Below are 23,796 nucleotides of genomic sequence, written 5' to 3' on the forward strand. Positions count from 1 at the left end.
ATTACCTAGACAACATGTTTGATGGAGTAAATCTAAAACAAGTATCTTCTCCACTAGCTGTTGCTTCACTCATCATCATTTTTTCTGTCAGGACATTAGACTTGTTATGATTATCAGTTGCTTTCCCGGTTTTAGCCTCTTCTGGTGGGAAGCTGTGATTGTGATACTTGCAGCAGAGACTCTGACCCTGGACAGCTCCTCCTGGAAAGGACATCTCCACCTGAGCAAATCCCACCTCATTTTAGACACTAAACAGGGACATGTGAGTTAGTGACAGTTCCAGTAAGCATCTGAGGTAGGAACAGAAGGGAAGGCAGAAAGACAGCCTGCACAACGTGTCCTGCACCAATGGGAAAGGAGAAGCATTTAGGTCTGTAAATGCCAGTGATTTACAGTGTTGAATCCTAGTATGCCTGAGGAGGAAAGAGCTAAGAACCAGTCCAAACCCCTCCAACTCTTGGCTAATGCAGAGCTCACTCTGTGCACCTCATCCTGGAGGCACCCACTGCCTGTCTTCTAGTCCAGCTGCACTTCAGTCCAAAGTCCAGCTCTCCAGAGCACCACCAGGAAGGCAGAGCAATGCTTTATGGAAAACCGTCCATCCACAGTGTTTGCCACACAGCCCTTGCTAAAGTCGCAGCAAAACTGTGCATACATTCTTAGCACAGTGCACTAAACCCAGATTGTTTGATTCAAGATACACAGGAGAAAAACACAGAGGGGGAAAAAATTACTCTTACTTTGTCTAGATAGTGCCTTACTTTGCAGCGTTGTATCAGCCACACAGAGGGAGCCAAGGAGCCCCAGCTGACAGAGACTGGCACCACTCTACTGCTTTCCAGTGAAGACAAGCCAGTGTAAAGACAGCTGCACACTGGGTCCAAAATATGAAGCCACAAAAAAGGTTCCTTTAAATTATTGAAGATATGCTGACTTCTGGCTCCCATAACTGCTTTTACAGCTAGCTCTTCATTCAAAGCATCGTCACCCACCATTCGAGCAGGATTATTTTCCTTTTCAATTGGACTTTGACTCAACAGCAAATTTAATTAACTGACCTAATGGACTAGAGTTGTGGATTGAAAAAAAATAAGAAATAAAAAACAACTCCCACAAAATACACAACAGAAAGAACCATCACTGCAGCCAAAAAAAACACCAACCCCTGAGTGAAAACAAAAACCTAGACAAGAAAAATGTGGCTTATTCTGCTTTCTGGAGGTGCAAAATAATAGAAAGATCCTCCCATTGAGAGGTACAGCTTCTCCACACTGGTAACCATTTGTTCTTTGTTGTCTTTTAACAGAAGATCCCAAAGCCCTCTACAAGCTTTTATGCTGTGCAGTACCCTAACATGCCAAGAAAGCAGTTATATGGGGAATACCACTGTCCCCATCCCAGAACTTCAGCCAAGCAGCATGCTGATACTCATTTTATTAAAACCTCATAGATGCACCCCAAAAGAAACTGGTGCTGCACTCCCCATTGGGGATGGGCTTCCACCAACATTCAGATCATCTCCGTCACTTAAGTGAACACTAAATGTGGCTCAGCATCTTCACCACCACCATGTCCCCTGAACCATCTCACTCCCATGACACCACAGATGCCTGTGCAGGAGTCCTGATTCAAAAAGGCCCTTACAACAAGACAGGCTCTTGGCTTCTTTAACAAGGGGAGGCAGTGCAGACATTGAACCAGAAGAAGACTGTACACACCCAACAGCATGACCAACACCTCTGGTTCCAGCTATATATTGGCTGCACAAACCATGTATCTCAAACAACAGAGTTTCAACCACAGCAAAAGCAGCAAGCCCAATGATGCCTGCAGCAGAGTTATGCCCGAGCCACTCATCACCCTTCAATCTAACAGCAGCCATGAGAACCTGGCCCTGATGCTCCTCCGGAAAGCTCTGCATGCTCCTTCCCAGCTTTGAAGTGCTGGTGACATTTCTGGCCTGAGATTATTTATTGCAACATTCAAAGTGAGCACCACATCACTTAGAAAGTGAAGCACCACTTAAAAGGAACACCACTGAAATCCGACTGCATTATGTGTGATTATAAATCAGTTAACTACCCATTGACTTGCTTGAGAATACATCCACCTGCACAGAAAAAAATAATCAGGCATCCACTCATTAATGCTAAACTTCATCAGCCCCGGCAAGGAGCAGCGTATTCCCCTCACCCTTCTGCCTACACAGAACTGCTCTCTTTGCCTTTTCTTCTTCTATTAGGAAAAGGGGAAAACAAAGAAAAGCGTATTTCACGCCTGTCACAAGATCACCTAGATGGAAGCTTCCAAGAACAAATTCATCATAGCACATGCAACGTACAGGCAGGGTGATGTGTATGCAAAGCAGTGATTAATTATAGACTTTTTGTTGAGGAAATTTCTGAGCATGAAGGGCAAAATTTAAATTGCTCATCAGCATCTCTTTTGTTATAACATGTTTGGAAACAAACTAATTGGTTGGAATTAGGCTCCTTGTACCAGCTTTGACACCTGTATCTGTCATGTAAGAAATAAAATGAAAAAACACTTCAAAATATGCTCCTTCAGATGCAGATTCCTATCTCTTCCTCAAAAGATGGTGAGTAATGGATGGAAAGTTGCCAAAAAACATGTTTGTGAAGCATGGGAACCCAGTGTGGCAGAAAAGCTGGGTTTTACTGCCCGACTTCTCTGTTCTTCCAGAGGACAAGAGGGTCTGACCCTGATCCTGACAGTGCCTGAGCTCCACAGCACACTTAGCCTGGGTGAAGTCATGGCACGGGAGGGAAACCCACCGCTTCCTACGAGTCTCTACAGCCCTGCCCATGAGCTCCATGCCATGGAACAGCAAACAAGGCCATTGGCCATGGTAGGTCCATGGACTCAGTTCAGCACCAGCATGCTGCCCAGCCTGCAGGTGAGAGCACAGCTGGAGACTCATCGCTGTGCTCTGCTACTCCTGCTCCAAGCAACGTGCCAGTTGCAACTTCTACTGACTGTGTTCATGCCCAGAGAACAAAACCAGGAGATTCAGAAATTGTATAAAAATAAGAATTCCTATCCCAGCCAAACATCTCCAGTGCTGACAAAGCTTTCAAGTGAGGTTAGCTCTAGGACTCCTCCTGGCCCCAGCCTGTATGGTCTGTCTCTTAATCTATCTCAGCTGTGCCATACAGGGCTTGACACCAAGTCCCAGTCCTTTAAACAAAGGCATGAACAAACCTGCTTACAGAACAGGTGATGCCAGTGTCAAACACCTATAGCTGCATCACCTCACCAGCAAATTATGTCAAGTACCAGCAGTTATCTTTGCTCCGTGTCTGGGATCAATATTTCCCTCTCATTCTTACAATTTTTGACTTTATGCCAAGCTGGTTGCCACTGAGAAGTGCAATTAGGGCCTCCTCCTCCTCCTCTGCACAAAAACATTCCAAGTGGCACCAACTGAGCACAGGATGACAAGGTGTGCTCCCAGCCAATTCCAGCCATCAGGTGGCAATGCTGGGACCATCTTCTGCAGAGGACAGAGTGCTAATTTAAGTTTCCCTGGAGACCCCACCAATGGTCACCTCTTGCAGGGTGGCTACTGGGACAGACACCATCCTGCACAGGCTCATCTGAACACCCACAACTGTGTTTTTGTTGATGTCGGAGGTAACCACGACCATGCCAAGCCAGTAACACCACTGCATTTACCTGTGAACACTAGGCTGGCGTTCTCCAGCTCTTCCTGTGGAACCTTGAAGCTGAAGGACTCATTGTAGAAGGGATCTATTGTCCCCCGCATGCAGGAGGTCTTCTTGGTTTTTGTTAGTTTTAACCCATGAACAAGCTGAATTTTCACAAAGGGATCTGGCAAAAGACACAAAGCACAAGCTCTGCTTTATGGGCATCCTGAGTCAGTACCCCGCTCTGTGAAGGCTGGGCAGCACAGGGATGGACCGTGCTGGAAAACAGCACTTGGAAATGACTGGGACTTGTACCACCGCGCCGCTCCCAGGGATTTGCAGTGGAAACAAAAGTCAGGCAGGTGGATTAAAACCGCTCCCTGCCAAAACCACAATTAACAGCAGCCTTGATAGAGGCCAAGCAGACTGTTCACTTTGGAAAATGCCAATGTTCCAGCAGCAACAGTAGCAGCTGGGGCAGGGAACATGGGAAAAACACCTGAGGACATATGCATGAAGCAGTTAGCAGCCAGCACACTCAGAAACAGCAGGGAGCAATGCATGGGCACTGGGAAAGCCTCACAGCATCCACAGAGCAGCTAGATATTGTAAATGAAGCCACCGCAACATTAATACTCAGGCAGCACACGGATCTGCAAAGCACAGCACAGCCACAAATGGGCTGCCTTACAGAACACAACACAGGGGTAATTTAGAGCTCCTGGTTCCTCACCTCACCCTGGTTGAGATTTTAACTTTCAATATGGCAAAAGTATTCACACCCTCCATTTTATGTCAGGCTTCCAAATACTTTGTTATTGTTGGCTATACGTACAAAATTAATATCCGGAGCCTTATATTAATAGGAACTGAACTTCTAAATCCCCCTGGGTCCCCCACAAACTGCAGCCTCACCACAGATCTGCTGTAAAAGCCATATAATCTGTCCAAGAGTAATGTGAGAAATGCACTGCCCTTTACCTGAACCTTGGCTCATGTCTGTCTGAAGAAGCTGTTTTGCTCTAATGATGTCCACATTCAGTCTTCCTGCACTGGGTAGGTAGTTTAGTGACAACAGCAGCTCTCCCAGCTCCACTTCATTCTGCAGGAAAAAGGGAATGTGGAAATTGAGAACAGAGCCTGGAGGAGAAGGGAGAAGCAGGAAGAGAAATTAAATAAACCCTGTTTATCTAAGTGCCTGAAAAACAAACTTCAGTTACGCTCTAAACTGCAACCAACAACCATCTGGTGGTACCTCGTGCTGAGCAGAAACAAGAAAGAATACTATCCCCAGGTGAAGATTGTTCTTTAATTGCTGATCCTTCACCAGCTTTTCAGCAGTCGTGCAAAGAGGACCTATAAGGAGGAATGAATATAAGGTCAGTCGTTTGTCTTCTCAGAGAAGACATCCTTTTTCCTTACCAGCTCCCAAGGACCACACCAGCCACTTGGGAAGTTCAGGCACGAGACACTTATCGCATCCCCAGGTCACAGGAAGGCAATTCAGTGGAGACATCCCCTTGGCATCCAGCCCATTCTATCCAGACCACAGCACAGCTTAACTGTGCCCTTGCTGTTCATCAGGCTGTACCACAGCCCCAGCCTCACATCACTATAGCTGCTCAGCCAGTATTTCTTTTCCCTTTACTTAATGATGCTTAAAACTACTAATCAAAAAGAAAAAAAAAAAAGAGCTGGAGAACTGACATCACTGCTCCTCAGACATGACAGCTTAAAATAACCTCTCCTCCTCTAGCATGACCTGACTCTGAGATGTTGCTACTCTTGGATGCAAAATCCAGACAATGAAACAACTCTGGAGACTGAAAACACACCGGCCAGCCCAGGCAGTGCATCAATCCATCTGTCTTGTCTCAGGTCCATGTCAGAGCGCAGAGCTGGTTCTTCATCCCAAACAGCCAAACAGTTCAAAACCAAGCCTAGGTCAGACGGTCACAGCCCATTCCCAAATGGAAAAGGAGCTGCAGTGGTATTGCACTCATAACAAAAGGCTTAAATATCTTTACTGATGCTCCAAACATTAGATTACAGAAACCAAAGACTAAAAGACTATGTAAACAATAAAGAAAAAAGCTCTGAGACACAGTCACAGCCTGAATTGACCCAAAGAGCCAGTTCATCAGCAGGTAGGCCAGCACACAAGGTACCCATCCCTGGCAAAGTTACCAACAGTTCTGGAGAAACTGAGGCTAAGGCTGCCAGGAAACCCAACCAGCTTACAGCTACTCAGCTGCAAAGGGAAAAGCACAATCTCCACTGAGCACAGATGAACCAGAGGGCTTGGACCACACCTGAGGAGACACTCGGGGAAAAGCCTCGTCCCTCAGGCAGGAGCAGAACAGCACCTCTTGCCTGCTGGCCAGCAGCACAGGATGGCTCCCATTGCCCACAGACCACTCGGCTCCTCACCCAACCAGCCAAGCACTAAAACTGATGTCAGATAATGGTATTAAAAGTTTTCCCTGAGGCACTTTGTCTCCTCTCCTGTTCCTGTTGACTACTCCCAGGGAAGGCAGCAGGACGAGTATGGCATGCAGCAGCACCGGGAGGCTGATGAAGTCCTGCACCCCCGATGCTATGTAATGCAATTCAATTTAATTCAATAGCATTTTTTTTTTTGCTTTCATAGAAAATATGGCAATAGGCTGCCCAATTTCATACCAAAAGGTCACTGCGTTTCAGGAGCTGGCAAAGCAACCCCCCTGTGTTTAACCCCACACATTTAACAAGCATAGGACAAGGAAGCACCATGTGGGGAGGAGGGCGAAGGCTGCAAGTACGGCAGCATCCTGGCTCAGCCCCTGGGTGAAAAGTGTGGATCCACATCACAGATCCTAAGGCAAACACATGGGCCCTCCTTGCATGCCCACTGCACCATCCCCAGAGCCAACCTGGCAGCATCCACACCAAGGTTACCCACCTCCTGCCTGACCTTCCCCACAGCCCCTCTCCCCCATGAGGAAAAGCATCTGATTTCTTACCCCAAACTCCTTCTGTCACAGCATCTTGTGATGTGGCAGTATACAACTACACAGCACACACACTCACATTCACCATGTGCATTTTCTTCTGTTGCTACAGTACTACTGCTCCCCTGAGAAGGCACCCCTCTTCTGTTCACCTTTGCTATCTCCCATAGCACAGTCCTGTTCAATATATGATATTATAAGATCTTTCTATCAGAAAGCCATTCCCCAACACTGACCTGACCTGACATGCACACAAACCTCATGACTTCTGCAAGGTCAAGCCATGCCTACATACACCACTGTGCTCAATGGTTGCACAACGTTAGGATCTAAGAAACTTCCAAGGTGATTTAAACATCATCTATCTAATTCAAACTATCACCTTTGGTTTGATTTTCCCCAAAACACTCCTCTGTGGTCTTGGGTCTGTGGCTGGAACAGCCTGAAGACACATTTATCATCAAGAACAGTTGGCAACTTCAAAATCTATTACCGGGACAGTAACGAAGCATCGCAGTGCCCACAACAGGATCCAGCTGAGGTACCCCTCAAACTCATTCCTTATAACATATCAATAACATATCCAGTCCTACTTCCACTTGCATTAACTGCTGTGTTGGGTTCCGTGCAGTCTTTAATTCCTAGAAATTCAGGTACCTTTGGACAGAACGAATTAGGAAAGTAATTACTGACATTATTGCCTGCTGAGAGGAGACAATCAAACAGCTCCTGCTGCAAATACCAAACTTCTGGCACAGGCGGGAGGCAGGCTGGCATTGGGCAGGGATGTAGGACCTTTCAAGTCACCTCAAGCTTAGAGTCCTGAAAATCCACATTAAAATTTGGGGTAATTACTTCTAGATTCATCCACTGATGGAGCCTGCTTATCTTAGATAAGACCTGCAGGAACTAAGGGACTTCCCTGGGTCAGGGAGGAGTGGTGAAACTCAGCAAGGGAAGGAGATCTCCACACTTCCAGCACACTTAACATTTATGCTGCTGACAATGTTTATGCACTGACAATATCAGACTGGGTGTGTAACGTCTGCCGAGGCACAACCAGGGGAACCAGGCATCTACCCCCAAGCAGGAGAACCAAGCATGACCCCCACCTGCACCCTCCGCAGCACTGTGTCCTATAACCCCTGCAGAGGTTATCGAAGGAGCCACTATAACGTAACTGTCACACTGCTGCTTAACCCAAAAGCCTTCCACAGGTAAAGGTAAAGCTAACTCCCTGATTTCCCATAGGACCTAACAGGGATATTGGCACCTCTAGAAATCTTTCTGACTATCTGGGCTTAAATTTGAGTAGGGGGAGATATAAAATGCTGTATTCTGTGTGATACACTGAAGTCAGAAGACTTTAGTGTCTTTAAGAGATTCAGTGAGTCTCAGATCAGGCCTAATTTCCTAAATCTCAGTAGCACCTTCCATCCCTTAGTACTTTTCAAGCATGCCTAGATTTCTGTTAACTATTTCAAGGGAAGGAACATCCAACCCACAGAGACCATGGCAGGATGAGTGTGCTCAAAGCCAGCCAGAGCGTGCAGAAGGCAGCAGCCCCATTGTAGGCTGAGCACCAGCAGTGTTTGCACTGACAACAAAAGGTGCTTTCAGAAGGAAACCCAGATCCCTGGATAGCTCACCTCCCTGTACAAGTGACTCAGCCTTTTCAAGGCACTCAACTCAAGCACTGAACTGCCTCTGATCTTATAAATGCATTATTTCTAGCTTAGCTGCAAGGATCTAGGAAACATGCTTCTAACCATGCCACAGTGCCTGAGGGGACAGCAGGCACTCAAGAAAATGAATCGGTGGCCAGCAACCACCACATGTTCCTCCCCAGCATGTCAGACCAGCACTGCCTCCACAGCACCACACTTGCTAGCTTTCTGCTGCTCTTCAGCTACCTGCCATCATTAGCAAGGAATTAACAGGTTGCTCCAAGAAGCCCAAGGTACAAGGCCTCCTTAGGTTTTATAGCTTCGTTCTTTCCCCAACAAGCTCATGCCATGGCATTCCTGTGCCGATGTGACATTCTTGTTCATAAGACATGCTGGTGGCACGGTGTGTGTCAGAGACGAAGATGGAGATGCAGACAGAGCTGTGGCTTAATGGACTCACTGGCTCAGCAGGCAAAACACAGATAACTAAGGGGCACAGCTGGATCCACTGTGAGATGGAGAAACAGGACTCTGTGGGTCAGGCAGGAGACTCAGCTCAGGGAAGGATGAGTGGCCATAGAGGTCTTGGGTGGCTCGTGGGGCCATAGGAGCTCACCAGAGTGCCTCTTCAGCATACCTGCACCTTGGAAACACTCTGTGTTGCCATAACCATAGAGCCCCGTGCCCATCACCTTGTTGAGAGGTGTTTTTATCAGTGTTAAGACACGTCTTGCTGGGGGACCACAGGCATAGAAGCATGGGTCTGGTTTTGTCACACACTGCAGCATCCCCAACCTCAGATTCACGCAGAGGCTGAGCTGAGAAGAGAGATGCAAGTTCATGCACAAGAGGTGTCATCGGCGCCTTGCTCACTATAGGGAAAGGAAGTGCCTGAATTTTACTTTTCCTAGGTCTTTTCATCAGGAAACTGAAATGCTGTTGGTTTTGCTTTGAATATTTTGTTCATAGAACACAGCGTGCAGAGATGCCCCTCAGGCGCCACAGTGCAAAGGCATCATTTTAGTTGCCATTATTATGCCGATGATGTGCTGATTTGTGCCGAGATCCCAGATGACCCTGGAAAAGCAATTTCCTGTTTGACGAGGTGCGGGAGTGACATGAAGTCTCGGACACTCAAGACTCTGAAGCTCTGATTTACATTTCACTCCTGGCTGTTCCTCTCTGCAGCTGCATTACAGAGCCAGACATTTGGATTTGCAGCCTCGGGCTCACCTGTGATCCAGAACCTTCTGCAGTTACTGATTGGGTGGAACCAGACACCCATGAGAAATCTATTTTTCTTTTTTGTCATCTCTGAAACACAAAGAGGCCACCTCAAGGGAAGGGGAGTTTATAATTAGGGCCATTTGCACATCTCGTTTGGACCAGGGCAGTTCTTTCCTCACAGTCCCCTCAGACTGTGCATTGCTACAACACCAGTACAATTCTGCAGCTAAATTCTGTTGCCAACAGGAACCAGAGCACATTACATCAGCACAGACATCTATGCAATGCTCCTAATGAAGTTTCAGATTGATTTTCCTCCTCAAGGTTATCCGTGATGGTACCTCCAGGCACATTAGAAAACTGATGTTTACAACAGTTTGCTCCAACAGGCTTTCTACAGCGTCCTGCAACACACAGCAATCATTTCAGGAAGGCTGAGCTATTAAGGACCAGAACCTGAAAACAAATATGTACTTACCAATGACTAAGAACAGTGTTACCTGCGTAACAGAAGCTGGCTAGATGTATGATGAGAAGAGCCACAAAATCCCTTCTAAAGTCTAACTGGCTTTGTATCAATTTGGACGGCCATGAGAAAGCCTCTCCTGTGCAAAAACATTTGGGAAGATTTCCTATAGAGAGGTCCTGCCCATGACCCCCACCTCTGGGCTCCTCCTCAGCAAAATACACCCCACAGTATCCCAGTCTTACACAGAAAGGGCAACGAGTGAACAGCACAGAGGGGAAGGGATGAGGTGACTGAGACAACAGCTGGAAGCAGAAGAGACAGATAAGACTGAAGAGAAAAAAATCAGGACATATTTCTCTAGTGCTGGAGCACTGGAAAAGGAAAGGGAGGAAAAGAACACAAACACATGGCGAAAGAAAGATGGTAGAATGTCATAAACCAAAACACGATGACAAACCACAGGTTAAGAGCTAAGAACGTCATCATGACGCACAAGTGTCCATCACAGCATCCCATCATGGTTCTCTCAACTCCAGTGACCTGCAGGGTGGTGGCACCCCACCTCCAGCCAGGCTTTGCACAGGAGATCTCTCCTGCCTGACACAGGCAAACCGCCAGGATGATTTTAACATCCTGTTAATGAGTAAGCATAGCCCTAAGTGACCAATCCACATTCATCGTCAGTGATTATGCACCATTCCTTTAATTAAGCAGCCACTAAGCTTTGGGGCAGATAAAAAAATAAAATTTAAAAAAAAAAAAAAAAAAAAAGAAAAAACAGAGAGAAAAGGAAACCCCCCTGACAACATTCACTTTCATATTTCATTTCCCATATTTAACTGTCACGAACATGCACCCCCATTGCACCCTGACACACACAGCCTTGAGTCAACTGCTGTGCCAGTTCTCTGAACCAAATCTCTGCATGTTCAGTGCTTTATGCCTGTATGAGAGATGAGTGCTGGCATTATTTTCAGTAATATGCCATGCTACCAAACACAGGGCATCATCCACGTTCCCCAGGAACGGCTCCTTCTCAGGGCTGCAATAGATAAGCCAAGGAACAAGGGTGCCAAGAACAAAGCTGGTACACACACACAGCTGGAGGCCTCCAACCCCACGCCGTAACCACCTCGCTGCATGGCAGAACTAACATAGCACCCAAAAGGAATGCACCAAAGTGAGTCATTACCTGAATTTCAAACTCATTTCCCCCTTTTCCTTCCCAACCAAGGCATGGTAAGGACAGTGCAGTATTTGTTGTAGGCTTATCCTGAGATGGGAATCTAATATTGCAGAGAACTGCCACAGCAAAGCCACTCCATTTGTGGAGCACATACCACTTTGACTATAAAAAGCAGACAGCTCATTCTAGTGTACTTATAGTACAAAGTTAAAAAAGGAAGTCCAACGCATAATCCCTCCACTACAAAAATGGCTTAATTCGAGAGGAGAAGGAATTTTTATGCTATTTTCCCCCCATGACCAGGCAATTGTTTTTTCTTTTCTGGAATGATCTCCAAGCTCTCATTACTGCTGGTCTACAGCATTTATTCCTGCCCACTCAAATCTGCCAAAAGAGAAATGAATCATATGTCAATAAAACTTGGGGTCCTAAACACGTGTTTCAGAATCAATCTTAACGATGAAATATGAGAATCTGTGCCCAGCTCCAGCAAGGCCTGCCAACTTCATTCATGGTAATTAAGCAAAGCCACACACATTTAAGGGGATATTTAAGGAGCGCAGAGTGTTCCTATGGGGACTGGACTCAAGAGCTACTCCATGAGCTGCTCCTACTGTGCTTTGGAAACACATTAATTACCCTGCAAGAAAAAGCCTCCCAGAAATACCAGGGATAAAGGATTTGGCAATACCTGCACTGACATTTTTTACAAGGTGTAAGTCCTTCTTCTTAGTTGCTGGCTCTGATGATACACTGGATGGCAGCTCGCCTGTGCCTCCACTTTGAACTCAATCCCCCATGTGCTCAGCGCATGATCCAAACTAAAAAACACTTAAGTACAGGTGCAATCTTTTGCCTGAAGCTTACATCAAGTGGTTTGTTGCACTGATTCCCCAAGGCTGAGAGGACAGCAAGATGCTCACCCATATTTGGGTTCTCTGACAACCCCTTTAGGCATTGGAAGCTGCTCTAAGATCTCCCTGGAGCCTTACTTATCCAGGCTGAACAACCCCAACTCTCTCAGCCTTTCTTCTTCATGGGAGAGGTCCTCCAGCCCTCTAAGCATCTTCCTCTGATTCATCTTATCCTGGTCCGGCTCTTAGTGGAGTCAGTGGAGTTGCCGGCTGCAGAAGCTGGACCATGCTTCAGACTAGGAGAAACCCACCCAGCCCTGCCAACACTCAGCACCAAAAGATTGCTGGCTTCCCTCATCTTTTTCAGCAGGGCTCACTCATGCTGGCACAGTCCTATGCTGAGGCTGTGTCCCAGCTCCAGGCTTGATGGGGCTCAGCATGATGGTGGAACAAGGACTCAGCACCTGACTTTATCAGCACATGCTATGGCAATGGCTTCCAGCTGGATACAGCAAGTGCAAACAGATGTTCATCCTGGGTGATACCATTTAGGCCACTTTCTCTGCTCTTCCACAAACCTTGCCCCATCCCACTCCCACCTGTATAAAGAGAAAACCTTCTCCATAGCTCCTGCCATCTGGATTCACTTTTCTCCATCTCTCCAGCTTGTGATGTTTCTGTCTATAAATGCCAGTAAAAAAACCCACATATTTTGTGTCTTTCATCTTTACATACCACGTCTATTTTTCTCTCCCTCCTGTTACTGGTTTTCCAAGCACCTGCTTCGGGATTGTCTCCAACACGATCCTTATCACTGGAGGGGTGCTGCTGCCAGCTGCTGCTCCATGTCAGAGCCCGGGGCAGCCAACCCAGCCTGGCAAATTTTCATCAGCTAATGATCAGAACTGCAGCACATCGGCTTTGTGTGGCTCTCCAGAGTCTGAGGACACCTCCTGCAAAATAAAATGCTATTGCACATAGACTTTTTTTGTCCCTGTCTACCCAGAGCTCAGAGTACAAAGCACACTTCAACAGACTCTGGTTCAATCCAGCAAGAAACTAATAACAGCTGTCTGTCCCTCAACTAATCAAGCAAAAAGTAAGTAGTATAAAAAATTGTCAGCATGTCAAGTCTATCATTCTGCAGGCAGAATCTTCCAACCCGCAATCAAATACACCTCACAAACGTTTAGCATGAGCATCACTATTATTGAAAGACATTAAAATGCAGGTTTTTTCAAAGTTCTAAGCTTTATTGGTTTACTTATTCCAGATTTTATTTTAACCCTTCAATCAATTAATTTAACCAACTAAGATAAAATATATCTTATTCATTTAACTTAAAATCTTATCACTGAGAAAACATGGGATGATGATACCAAACATCCTCCCTGGATAGAATAAAAGTATTGTTGTTCCTTTTGCAGTTGCACTCTGCCAGCCAAGGTAAAAAGAAAGCAAAAAGGAAGTATGAAAACAACAAATCAAGGCACTGCACTAACCAAGGTGCAGAGGACCTTTTTGCTTAAATTAAGCTTTTCCATATGATAGCAAGCAGATAAATGCAGAAGTCATGTAAGGTTAGGCCTGCCCATTCAAATTGAGTTTTATCTTTTTCTCCTTCCTTTTAAAAATATCAGAAATGCCAATTTCTGCATAAATAATTTATCTTGAATCCTGGTGAAACAGACAGCACTGCTGAAAACAGCAGCAGCTTTCAATGAAACTTTGGAGAGGGAGAGAGGAAGGGCTGGCTCCGAGCTTGGCACACAAAGGCAGAGATGATCTTGTCTAATCAAGGTCTGTATTAGCTGTGGAATGAATCCATGTTACTAACAGAGAGATACATAATACAGAGAAGTATTTATCATGCAAAAGCAGGGGGAGCAGGGGGGAGCAAGGCTGCATGGTGTGAATCACGGGAGGATAACGGGATGCAAAGAGGAGAGCTCTGCCCTCAGATACACAACACAGAGCCCATGATGAACTGCTAATACAAAGAAAAATATACATAGAAATGGATGCAGGCATTTTTAAATAAACATTTAGGGGACAGGTTCAGGCAGCAAGGGCAGCCCAGGAATATCTGTCCGTGTTCATTCTTCTCATAAACAGCTTCGCAACACAGCAGTGCCCTCACCCCCCTCTGCCACTCTACTGAGCAGAGCAGATCCCAATGACACAAAGACATGTCCTACATAAAGCTACGCTCAGGGACCCCATGATTCTGACTTGTGCACAACATGCGAAACTTTTCCTTTTTGCCTGAACATTGTTCAGGCTAATCCCACAATGCTCCTAATTCTGTTACAGTGGATCTAGGTGGCTCCCTTGCAATTATCAGGGTTCTTTATCTTCTTCCCCCTTATACACTGCAGAAGGTCTGAGCAAGAGGTAAAAGTGCTCTCAGCCCCAGTCAGAGACCCAGCTGGCTCCACATATAAACACTGCTCAGTGGATCTTACTTCTACAAGTGTCTCATCACAAGTTTCCACTCCAAATCAGACTCTCAGATCCACACTGTACATCAGCAGTGAAGTCAATGATTTACTGTTCATCTTGTCTAGTATCTCTGGCTATGCCATCATTCTGTGAACACATAAAAATCAAAGAAAATGTGAACCATCCAAGTTCACAGAGGGGTTTTTTTTCAGCAAAGGCTCTAAAACTTAAAAATTGCAATCCCAGAGCTGGCAAGGAATAAAAAGAACCAACCCTCTCATATCAATTTGAGATACTGCTCATACCATGCCCTTAGCTTGGCTTTCTATGGGGTCCTGTGCCTCAAGCTATACAGGCAATACTGCTAGGAGCAAATCTGGCAGTTAACTGCCATTCCTGGTTGCAAAACTCAGACTTTCCCATTGAACAACTCTTTTCCTGGCTGGCAAGGAGGTGGCACTGATCAGGGCCCTTTCCTGAGAACAGATATGGAAGCACACAGACCCTCTGCATCTTTTCTTCCCATCCCATCAAAGGGTTGAACCTAGTCCAAGACACACACTCAAACTTTCATGCACACAATGTGCCACGTACATCAGACAAAATCTATGGCAAGTTTATTTCCTTCAGGGACATGATGACAAGAAATCTACCACTACTTTGCAATCTTTTGATCATGCATTATGCCAGAAGTCTGTGGAGATTCAGACTTTACTCAATCAAATCAAATCATTAATGAACTGGCATGTCCCCAAAGCACAGTCACATTAACCACCACAGGAGTGACCCAGATGGGACAGTGTCACTGCAGTGTCTGGGAATAGATGCAAGGTCACTGCAGTGACAAGGAAGATTGTCTAAAAGGTGCAGACTTCCAAAGCAGTCTTGAGTTGTTGTCATTAAAGCTGACATAGGATCTTTTGTCATGCCACCTCCTTTGAATACGAAAACCACCTCCTCTACCTCCTAGTATTAGTTATAAGACCAGTTATAGACCCACATTATTACAACCCAGCAGATGCTGTATTAACAAGATGATAATGACTAATTAGAAAGCGCATCACTTGCCAACAAGCAAAGGAACCACACAAAAAACCAGCAAGAAAATTTATGTCAATAGTCCAATAAATTCTGTTACCTGAGAACTAGGCACAAGGGCTTTCCACCAGTGTCCGCCTTTCACAAGGTCTACATCGCTCAAGGGCATTGACACTTTGCCAATAACACAATGGCGTGAGAATTTGTCAAAATCCACTACGGTTAAAAGCAGAGTTCTTCTTTGGGCTTCTAAAAAGGGGATTTCAAATGTGTACCTCTCTTCAAACACTGGGTTCTGCGTTTTGCGTTTCACTCCAGTCTGCTTGGAGTTCTTCTGATCAGGAAGAAGGCAGATCTTCACGTAGGGATTGGAGTGAGCCATGTCTTGCCTTGAACCGTCATAAGAAATTGGAGGAGGCAGATCTTTAGCCTCAATGACTCGCACTATTAGATAGTTATGCAACAGGTCGTACTGCGTGCTAAAATGCAGCATGCCCAGCTGGTACTTCGATAAGATCTCCTCATCTGTCAAGGAGTCCATATCATCACTATTTGAGTCAAGAGAGTACAGTCTTGGTTCAAATTTTCTAAAATAGTCATCTGGGGTGTAGGTTTTTCGCAGGATAGTTGGCTGAACTATTTCTTTCTTAGCTCCTATTATTCCAAACTCAATAGGTTTAATGTCAATTAATGGAGAACTGGGCCTCCTCGACTCTAAACCTAAAACACAGAAATGCAAAAATGCAGCTGTTAGAAACTCAACTGAAGCCATTACAGGTGCAAGTTGACTTGTGCTTCTTTGGATATAGTTACTGTGTCTGCGCAATGCCCTGCACAGCAGGCTTCCAAGTAGGACTTTTCACCACAATTGGTAGGACCCTTAATTACGCTGAAGTCCAAGCCTACCTACACCTTTCCTTCCTTGTCCATTTTCACATGCAATTACCATGCATATGTTCCTCCAAGAAAAACAGAGCTAGCCCCTTCCACTGTGTTCCTGTAGAACAGGATGAGATTTTAACCAATGTGCCTTCAAGTCGACTTGATTCCCTGTCTAAAAGATAGAAGAACAAACACTACAGTTTGATTTTCTTCCCCACAAGAATTACATTAATGTTGGACAGACGACCTTACTTGAAATCCGCCTTGTGAGGCTGTAAGTGGACCGTGATGCATCTGAAGATGATCGCCTTCTGTCAGGGGAAACATCCTGAAGAGTGGGAGGCAGCTCACTGATTGTATTATCAGAGTCCCCATCTTTGTCCTCATTTTGGCTGCTTATCCTGTTATAAGAAGAGAGACCTTTGCGTGATTCAACCCAGGAAAAGAGGTATACAGAATAAAAACGTATCATGGTAATGTGTCTAATCTCAGGTGCACAACCCTGGATGATGTGGGGTTATCTCCTGATCTATCTGGCAAGCAAAAAGCTGAGCAACTGACTTCACTTTCTATGTGAAAAACAGATTCTTTATCTTTCTGCCTGTCTTTCAAACAGAGTTGTATCAGTATTAGAGCATGACACAGGCCACAGAGGCAGATCTTGATCAAAAGTATTATCTTTAAGAAAAAAAGAAAGAAAAAAACACAAACCACAATACCCAAAAAGCAGTTTATTGCTGTAAACTCACAGGTACACTTTGGAAGCGTAGATTTCACTAGGAATGAACCAGCATGGGAAAACACCATGCTCAGACATCTCAAACCCACGACAAACCTCTCTCAGTAAAATACTGCTTTGCAGGTATACCACTAAGGTTTCAAAACTCAATCCTATAAATACATTCATTAAGAGCTATTTATTGACAAGGAGGGTGGGGTGGTGGTGTTAAGTAACTGGCTGCTTTTTATCCATTTCTATAGGCAAGAGGTGATTCTCAGCAGACAGTAATATTACTGCCCTGGGGCCCTGGGAGGATCAGGGAAGCTGGAAGGATCTAAAGAACAAAGAGAGTTTTGATGACAGTTGTAACATCTTTGAGAAGACTCTACAGAAAACTGGCATCATAAAGAAGTCCATGTGTAATTCCTAATTGAGTTTATTTATATAGATACATATAAAATTATATATATATTAATATAAAGTATAAAGAAAAAATTTATGTGAAAGCAACATCTATTATATATATTATAACAACATTCTAGTTAAAACTCTCATTGTGTCACTGTCACAATGGCTCACAAAAGCAGTGAGGAGCTCCCAGTTTTCACTGAAAGAAGAGCAAGAGCAACCGGTAACAACTACAAGAGACGGTCTCCAATTGCATGTTCAGAGGGGAGTGGTTGCCAGTGGAGATGAAATCACACAGCAGTGCATGACGTGTAGTGCATCGTGCAAAATAAGCCTTGGCTAATCCATGAGACAAGAGTACTCAAAAGAAAATAGCAGCAGATCACAAGGAATGCATCAGCATGAAATGAGCAAAACAAAGGGGAATACTGTGAATTTTGTTCCTGATTCACCCTTTCTACAAGCATGGCTCAGTTGGGTATAAACAAAATATATTGAATCATTTGCTTTAGTAACCAGTGACTGGAGCAGAGCAATAAATATATTCTGCAAAAAGCAGTAAAGCTGCAGAAAAGTCATGTGTCCATCCCCTCCCCCGCCGCCCCTAAAACAGATTTGAACTGAAAATTCTTCTCCAAACCCACAAAGTTCACAGCAGAATCCATGCCAGTCTCACTAATTCAGTCACACAACTTACCCACATTAAAGTCTGTTAATAATCAAAACCAAACCCTATGCTAAAAGTGGCATACAATATTTGCACAACTCTGCAGCCCACTAAAGGTAGTCCAAATCATGTGGTTTGACATACAATCAGTACCTGGAACACAAATGGCTTTTTCATGCCTAAATGCAGGTCTACACAATCATTTGGATATACTTGTGTTTGAGAAGAAAATGCACAAAACAAGGAGAAGGCAGGGTGAAAAGGAAATCGGGAAGAAAAGCATTAAGGATGTTCTACAACGGGTAAACGTAATAGTGAGTTAATAACATACAGATGACCTTTAGTAAGGAAATTGCTACTGAGCCACAATAATTTTCCTCAAATAAACTTTGGCTCTGTTTAAAGCAGCTCTGTTTCTGTTTAATCCAACCCTTTGGGAAGAGGAGCCACATCCTGATTGCAATTCAGTCTCACAAAGTGTGCACCATTTATCCATTTATCTTTGGGGTTTCTGTAGAATATTCCATAACGGGCAGCTCCAGCATACGTGCTTGTTCACAGCTCATTGCTGCAAGGACCAGGATGCAAATGCTCCTCATGAAATAACAAGAAGCAGCTACGCATTCAGGCCAATGTAATTAGACTCACTTTAGTAAGAATTTTTCTGTCCCCAAGTTGCCACTGTAAAAAAATCAGGAAGTGAGAAAAATCAAGTCTCCCAAGAGGAAGGGCTTAAACTTGCAGCTTTAACATCCCATCCTGACTTTCCAGGACAACAAGGTGTGTCAGAGCTGCTGAAGGGAAACCTATAGGCGAAAAATAAAGGATGGATTATTAAGCATGGGGTTCAGATGTTTGCTAGTAGGCCAGTGAAGACCATAGAAGCAGTTTCCCCCTGGGGACTAGGTGGGGAGTTAAGAAAGGAGCAAATTGCAGTCTGCATTACACCAGTGTCCTGGGCCCATGAAGAAGTGGCAAGATGGAAAGGTCTCAGCTAAAAACCTAGATCTATTTTTGAAACACTTTCAGGCCATGAGTACAGAATACAATAAATTGATTTGTTCCCATTTCCAATGTATGCATCTAAATGCGGGATCTGGTGGTGTCAAATCCATCTTCCAATTTAGGGGTTTTCACTGAATCCAAAGCCCATTTTCAAAAATATAATAAAATAATAAAAAAAAAGAAAAAAAAGGATGAGGGGTCAATTGACATCCACAGATCTCTGAGCACTTAAAAACATACCCATTAAACACCTAATTCCTAGACCAACTCGTTGGTCCAAGTAAGACCAAACTCTTACTCTGCTCACATATCTAACTCCATGCAGTTTCCTACCTCCAAAAAGACATACAGAGATTTAAGAGTATAAGATCAACACAGTGAAAATAGAAATCTTGGGCTCCTGAATTCCGAGCCAGCAGAGGCTGCAGGGGATCATTTCCACCTTAAACCTGCACACACAAAAAGCGTGGCACTCCTATTGATCAGCAAACAAAATACACCATTTCTGTCTCCTGCCTTTTACTCTCCTTTCTTCTCCATCTTTCAGACTCTTGTTCCTCTACAGGCTCATTTGTTCCCCCTCTCCTCTCAATCACATCACCTCAGCCCTTTTCCCTCTCTATCTCCTCTGCTTTCTTTGCCCTTCTCACTTGATTTATTTCTGGTTCCCTCACCATTTTTCAGCAAAGTCACCCTCGAAGCTTAAAGCATCATCATCTTCCCTGGCACCACCCTGGGTCCATCTCAACTCAAGACAGTGAGCCAACAGCCTCTTCAAGTAAGCAAAGCCTGATCTCCAGCTTCCATACCAACATGTGTTAACAGGCATATGTAGGGATCACAGGATTTGCAACAGTGCCAGAGGAGATGGCGACTTCAGTGATCCTAAGGCATGGCAGCATCCATGACTCCTTGCAAAGCCACTTCTCTAGTGTGTCCTGTCCTTTGGTTCCTGCTGCCGTCCTCAGGCATTACCTCTGGGAACCCAACTTCTCTCAGCACTAGAGCAGAACAGGGACACTCTAACTGCATCAAATCGCATGAGGCTGGAAGGAAAGATGGATACATGACCTAGGCTGGGGTCCCAGGGATCCTACCCAGGGCTGCTAGCATGAGCAGGTGCAGTATAAATTGCACCATGGCTGAAGAACTAAGCTTTTTTTTAGTCTTTTCAGAGCACATTGTCTTCTGCTTATGGCCATTCCAGTAAGTTAATTGTAGAGGCTTTCAGATGGAGCAGGACTGGGGGAAAACAATACAGGCTGGAGAGAGCATTTTATGAGTCCAAAGGTCTCCATGTTCTCTGCCTGTGGCAAAGTCCAGCTCATCTGCAAAGTCACCATACATCCTTGTTTTGAGATCAAAAGAAGAACAGAGCTTCAGTGCTTAAAAAGCCCCTTTAGCCAGACAGAATCCACCAGTCAAAACCAACACCATAGGACAACCACCCAACACCCTCAAACACACATGATGTCCCTTCTGCTTCTCAGCACACCAGAGAAACTCTGAAGCATCCTCTCACAACAAGCCTACCTACTTCTTCCCAAGTATGTAACTGTTCCTGCAGCAGTCTTTCTATGTCCAATACTGCAACCTCATCACTCTATTCTGTGCACAGTGCTTTCCTATTTAGCATCGATTTTGCTTCCATTTCCCATTAACTGCAGGTGAATCCATTTCTGGGCATACATCAGACTCTTAAATATGCTACTCCACATTTAAAAACCACTCTAACACACCTTGAACATCTATTTTTATTGCTTCAGTATTAATTACCATCTTATTCTACCTGGGTTCAGAAGAGCATATAGACAACATTCAAACATGAGACAAATTATATTATCCAGCACCAAGATATGGGCCTTCCAGACGTGACAGAGAATAACAGTAGATACTTACAGGAGTAGATAAAATCAACCAAGTGCCTCAGTACCCAGGCACAAACTTCTGAGCATCAAATGATGAACTGAACAGGCATCTCCTGTGCCACAGCTTCTGCACTCACTGAAGCTGTCTGTGTCCATCAAACTATCTGCTCTCACAGAAGGCAGCCCAGCCCAGCTGAGAGAGCAGCCACTGAAAGACAGGAAACCTCTGCTCCCTTCTCGGTTTCACTCATGTCTCCACAGGGTCACCTTTGTGCCGCAGATTTCCAAACGAGAGGGAGTAAAACAGGGGTGACATCACTGACTTTCTTAGCAACAGATTTGCAAATACGCTAATCAAAGCTCCAGATAAAACCTGGCACTGCCACAGCTGTTCTTTAATGGTTCAAGAGGAAATCTTGAAGACTACTAAGATGATGCAGGACATCAAGTCTTGCTAAATGAAATTTTAAATTAATTTCCTTTTTAGAGCATGTACAAGGTACATCTTTCATCTGCCTATATGACAATCACCTTCATGCTAGCATAAGAAAACACTTCAAAAAAACCTCATCAGCATTTAAGCTAAGTTGAAGTGCTCCAAAGAGCTGGTCCATTTTGAAAGGAAGTAAGCATGAAGATGAAAAGCATCTTTAGAAAAGGGTGCACAGCTAAACCAGTTATCAGCTTGCTTGTTAAATAACTTCCATCTTACCCATCAAACCTTACTATTTGAGCTAACAGGGCTGCCCTTTTCTACCTTGCTATTGAGTAGCCTACATTCCCACCCTCAGCAGGAGGCTCCTCCTTTCTAAATAGCATCCTCTGAAGGTTCTATCACCATTGTGCATCAATACCCTTATCACAGCTGAGCAGCCCTACTCCTCAGTTAAAGCTAGGAAATTGTGCATCTAAACTTACAGCCAGGCTGGAGTTTGAGCAGGAAAAGGTCCCAGGATTTCAACTTCATCTTCATTTGTTTGACAACAGCTACAGTCGAAACACTTCTGACAACAATTTCTGCAAGTCCACCGGCACAGCAAAAGATCCGAGATTCTAGCGAGCAGACCCTGAAGCCATTGGAAACCAAAGTACAAGATTACAACCCATCAATAGCTATGAGAAATAACATTCAGCTGTATTTATGTTTGTGTTTCTGCAACAGAACATTAAGAACTGTATTTATTCCATCTATATCAACAGACAACCACTATGCAGTTACCAGCCCAACTTCACTGATGCCATAACGAGGCAGAAAAATAAGCATTCACCGCAGGTATTTTCCCTCTAGTAGCAATGTATTATTATGGAGGTTGGCAAGAGGGTGATTTACAAAACACTATGGCATAGCAATATGCTAGAGTGGAAACATGCTTATTCTTTCACGCACATCAACAAACTAATAGATCGGCAAATGTACAGCAGAAGGAATTAAAAAGAGAAGGTAAGTGAAAGCTCTGATTTAATCCGACAAGGGTCTATTTAATTAACACATCAATGTGAACACATTCTATCCCTGTAGATCCATCAGTACGTAGTAGTTGTATGATCCATATACATACAGCATTACAGCCCAACAAGCTTGCCACTAAAATGGATTAGCAAAGGTGCTCTGGCCCACATGCTCTCCCCCTGCTATTATGATTAATTTCATTAAGAACTTTAAATGATTTTTGTGTAAAGAAGCTACTTGACCCAGAAAAGTATTTCATTCCTTAGGTTTCCATGGTGGCATTGACAGCGCCACCTGTAGCAATGCTCCTTGACCACACTATGACCACAGGGTATGAGCAACAATCTGCTGCCCCACTTCCATGCCATCTCTACAGCCTTCCCTCCACTTCAAAGCTCTGCTTGCTTCAAGAGGAGCAGAAAGCCAAACTTCAGCCCATCTCCCACCCACACCAGCTCCAACTTCTGCAGTTCATAAGAAAGCTCATTAAGCAGCACAAGGGCCCAGCTAATAAAGGGCACCACGCTGTAGTCATGGCGGGGAGATACGCAGTTGCAAGAGCACAGCATGTGCACATACCAGGCTGAATCGCTTTATGATGGTATGTGACCTTGAAATGTTCCTAAGAAGCTGAAGAAATAAAGCATGTAAGATCTTCTCCATAGATATCCCCAAAAAGTACTTGAAACATTGCAGTATTCACGAGTGTGCAGACACAGGGGCACTATCACACCACACAAACGGGATTCCTCTGAGGAACACAGATCTGTAGAGAAGACTCCACAGGAATATTTCTTTTTGCTCCAGTAAAACATGGGTTTTTTCCATAAACAAAATCTGAACACTGGGGGGGGGGAACCCATAAAAACTACCAGTCTAAAATGCAGTGCATCACTTATATCTAGGACATCACTAAAGAGTCAGAAAATATGAGACAATCCCCTCAGGATGGAGCGAGGAGACAGAGCAGAGAGTGAATCATCAGATTAACTCACCTCATTTATTGGTTCCAACTGTCCTTTTAGACATCCAGGATGAAGCAAAGGGGAACAAAATTAAAAAGACAAAAGCAGGTTAGCAATGTTCAAATAACTTTACATTTTCTGCCATGACATGCCCTGGCCTGGGATAAGCTTGAATTTCAGACAGTACCTTGTAGATGTTAGAGGAAGAAGAGGTCTCCTGACCAGCCATCAGCTTCTGTTTCCAGTCCTTCCCCACCAAGCTCCCTCTGTTCCTCCTTCTCCAGGAGCG

General features: G+C 44.6%; 1 protein-coding gene across 1 annotated transcript; it reads right to left on the minus strand.

The window, feature by feature from the left end:
* Positions 1–3,696: 3,696 nt before the first annotated feature.
* On the minus strand, positions 3,697–23,560 carry SYT17 (synaptotagmin XVII; the record flags this gene model as incomplete). The annotated part of the gene is made up of 6 exons (XM_010016345.1): positions 3,697–3,852; positions 4,650–4,770; positions 15,642–16,261; positions 16,676–16,824; positions 22,011–22,159; positions 23,538–23,560. Coding segments are annotated over 6 exons (1,218 nt in total), but the record flags the coding sequence as incomplete, so codon positions are not given.
* Between the last annotated feature and the right edge of the window lie 236 nt (positions 23,561–23,796).

The sequence above is a fragment of the Nestor notabilis genome, unplaced genomic scaffold, assembly GCF_000696875.1.
Source record: "Nestor notabilis isolate BGI_N333 unplaced genomic scaffold, ASM69687v1 scaffold10126, whole genome shotgun sequence".
In the NCBI taxonomy this organism is placed as follows: Eukaryota; Metazoa; Chordata; class Aves; order Psittaciformes; family Psittacidae; genus Nestor; species Nestor notabilis.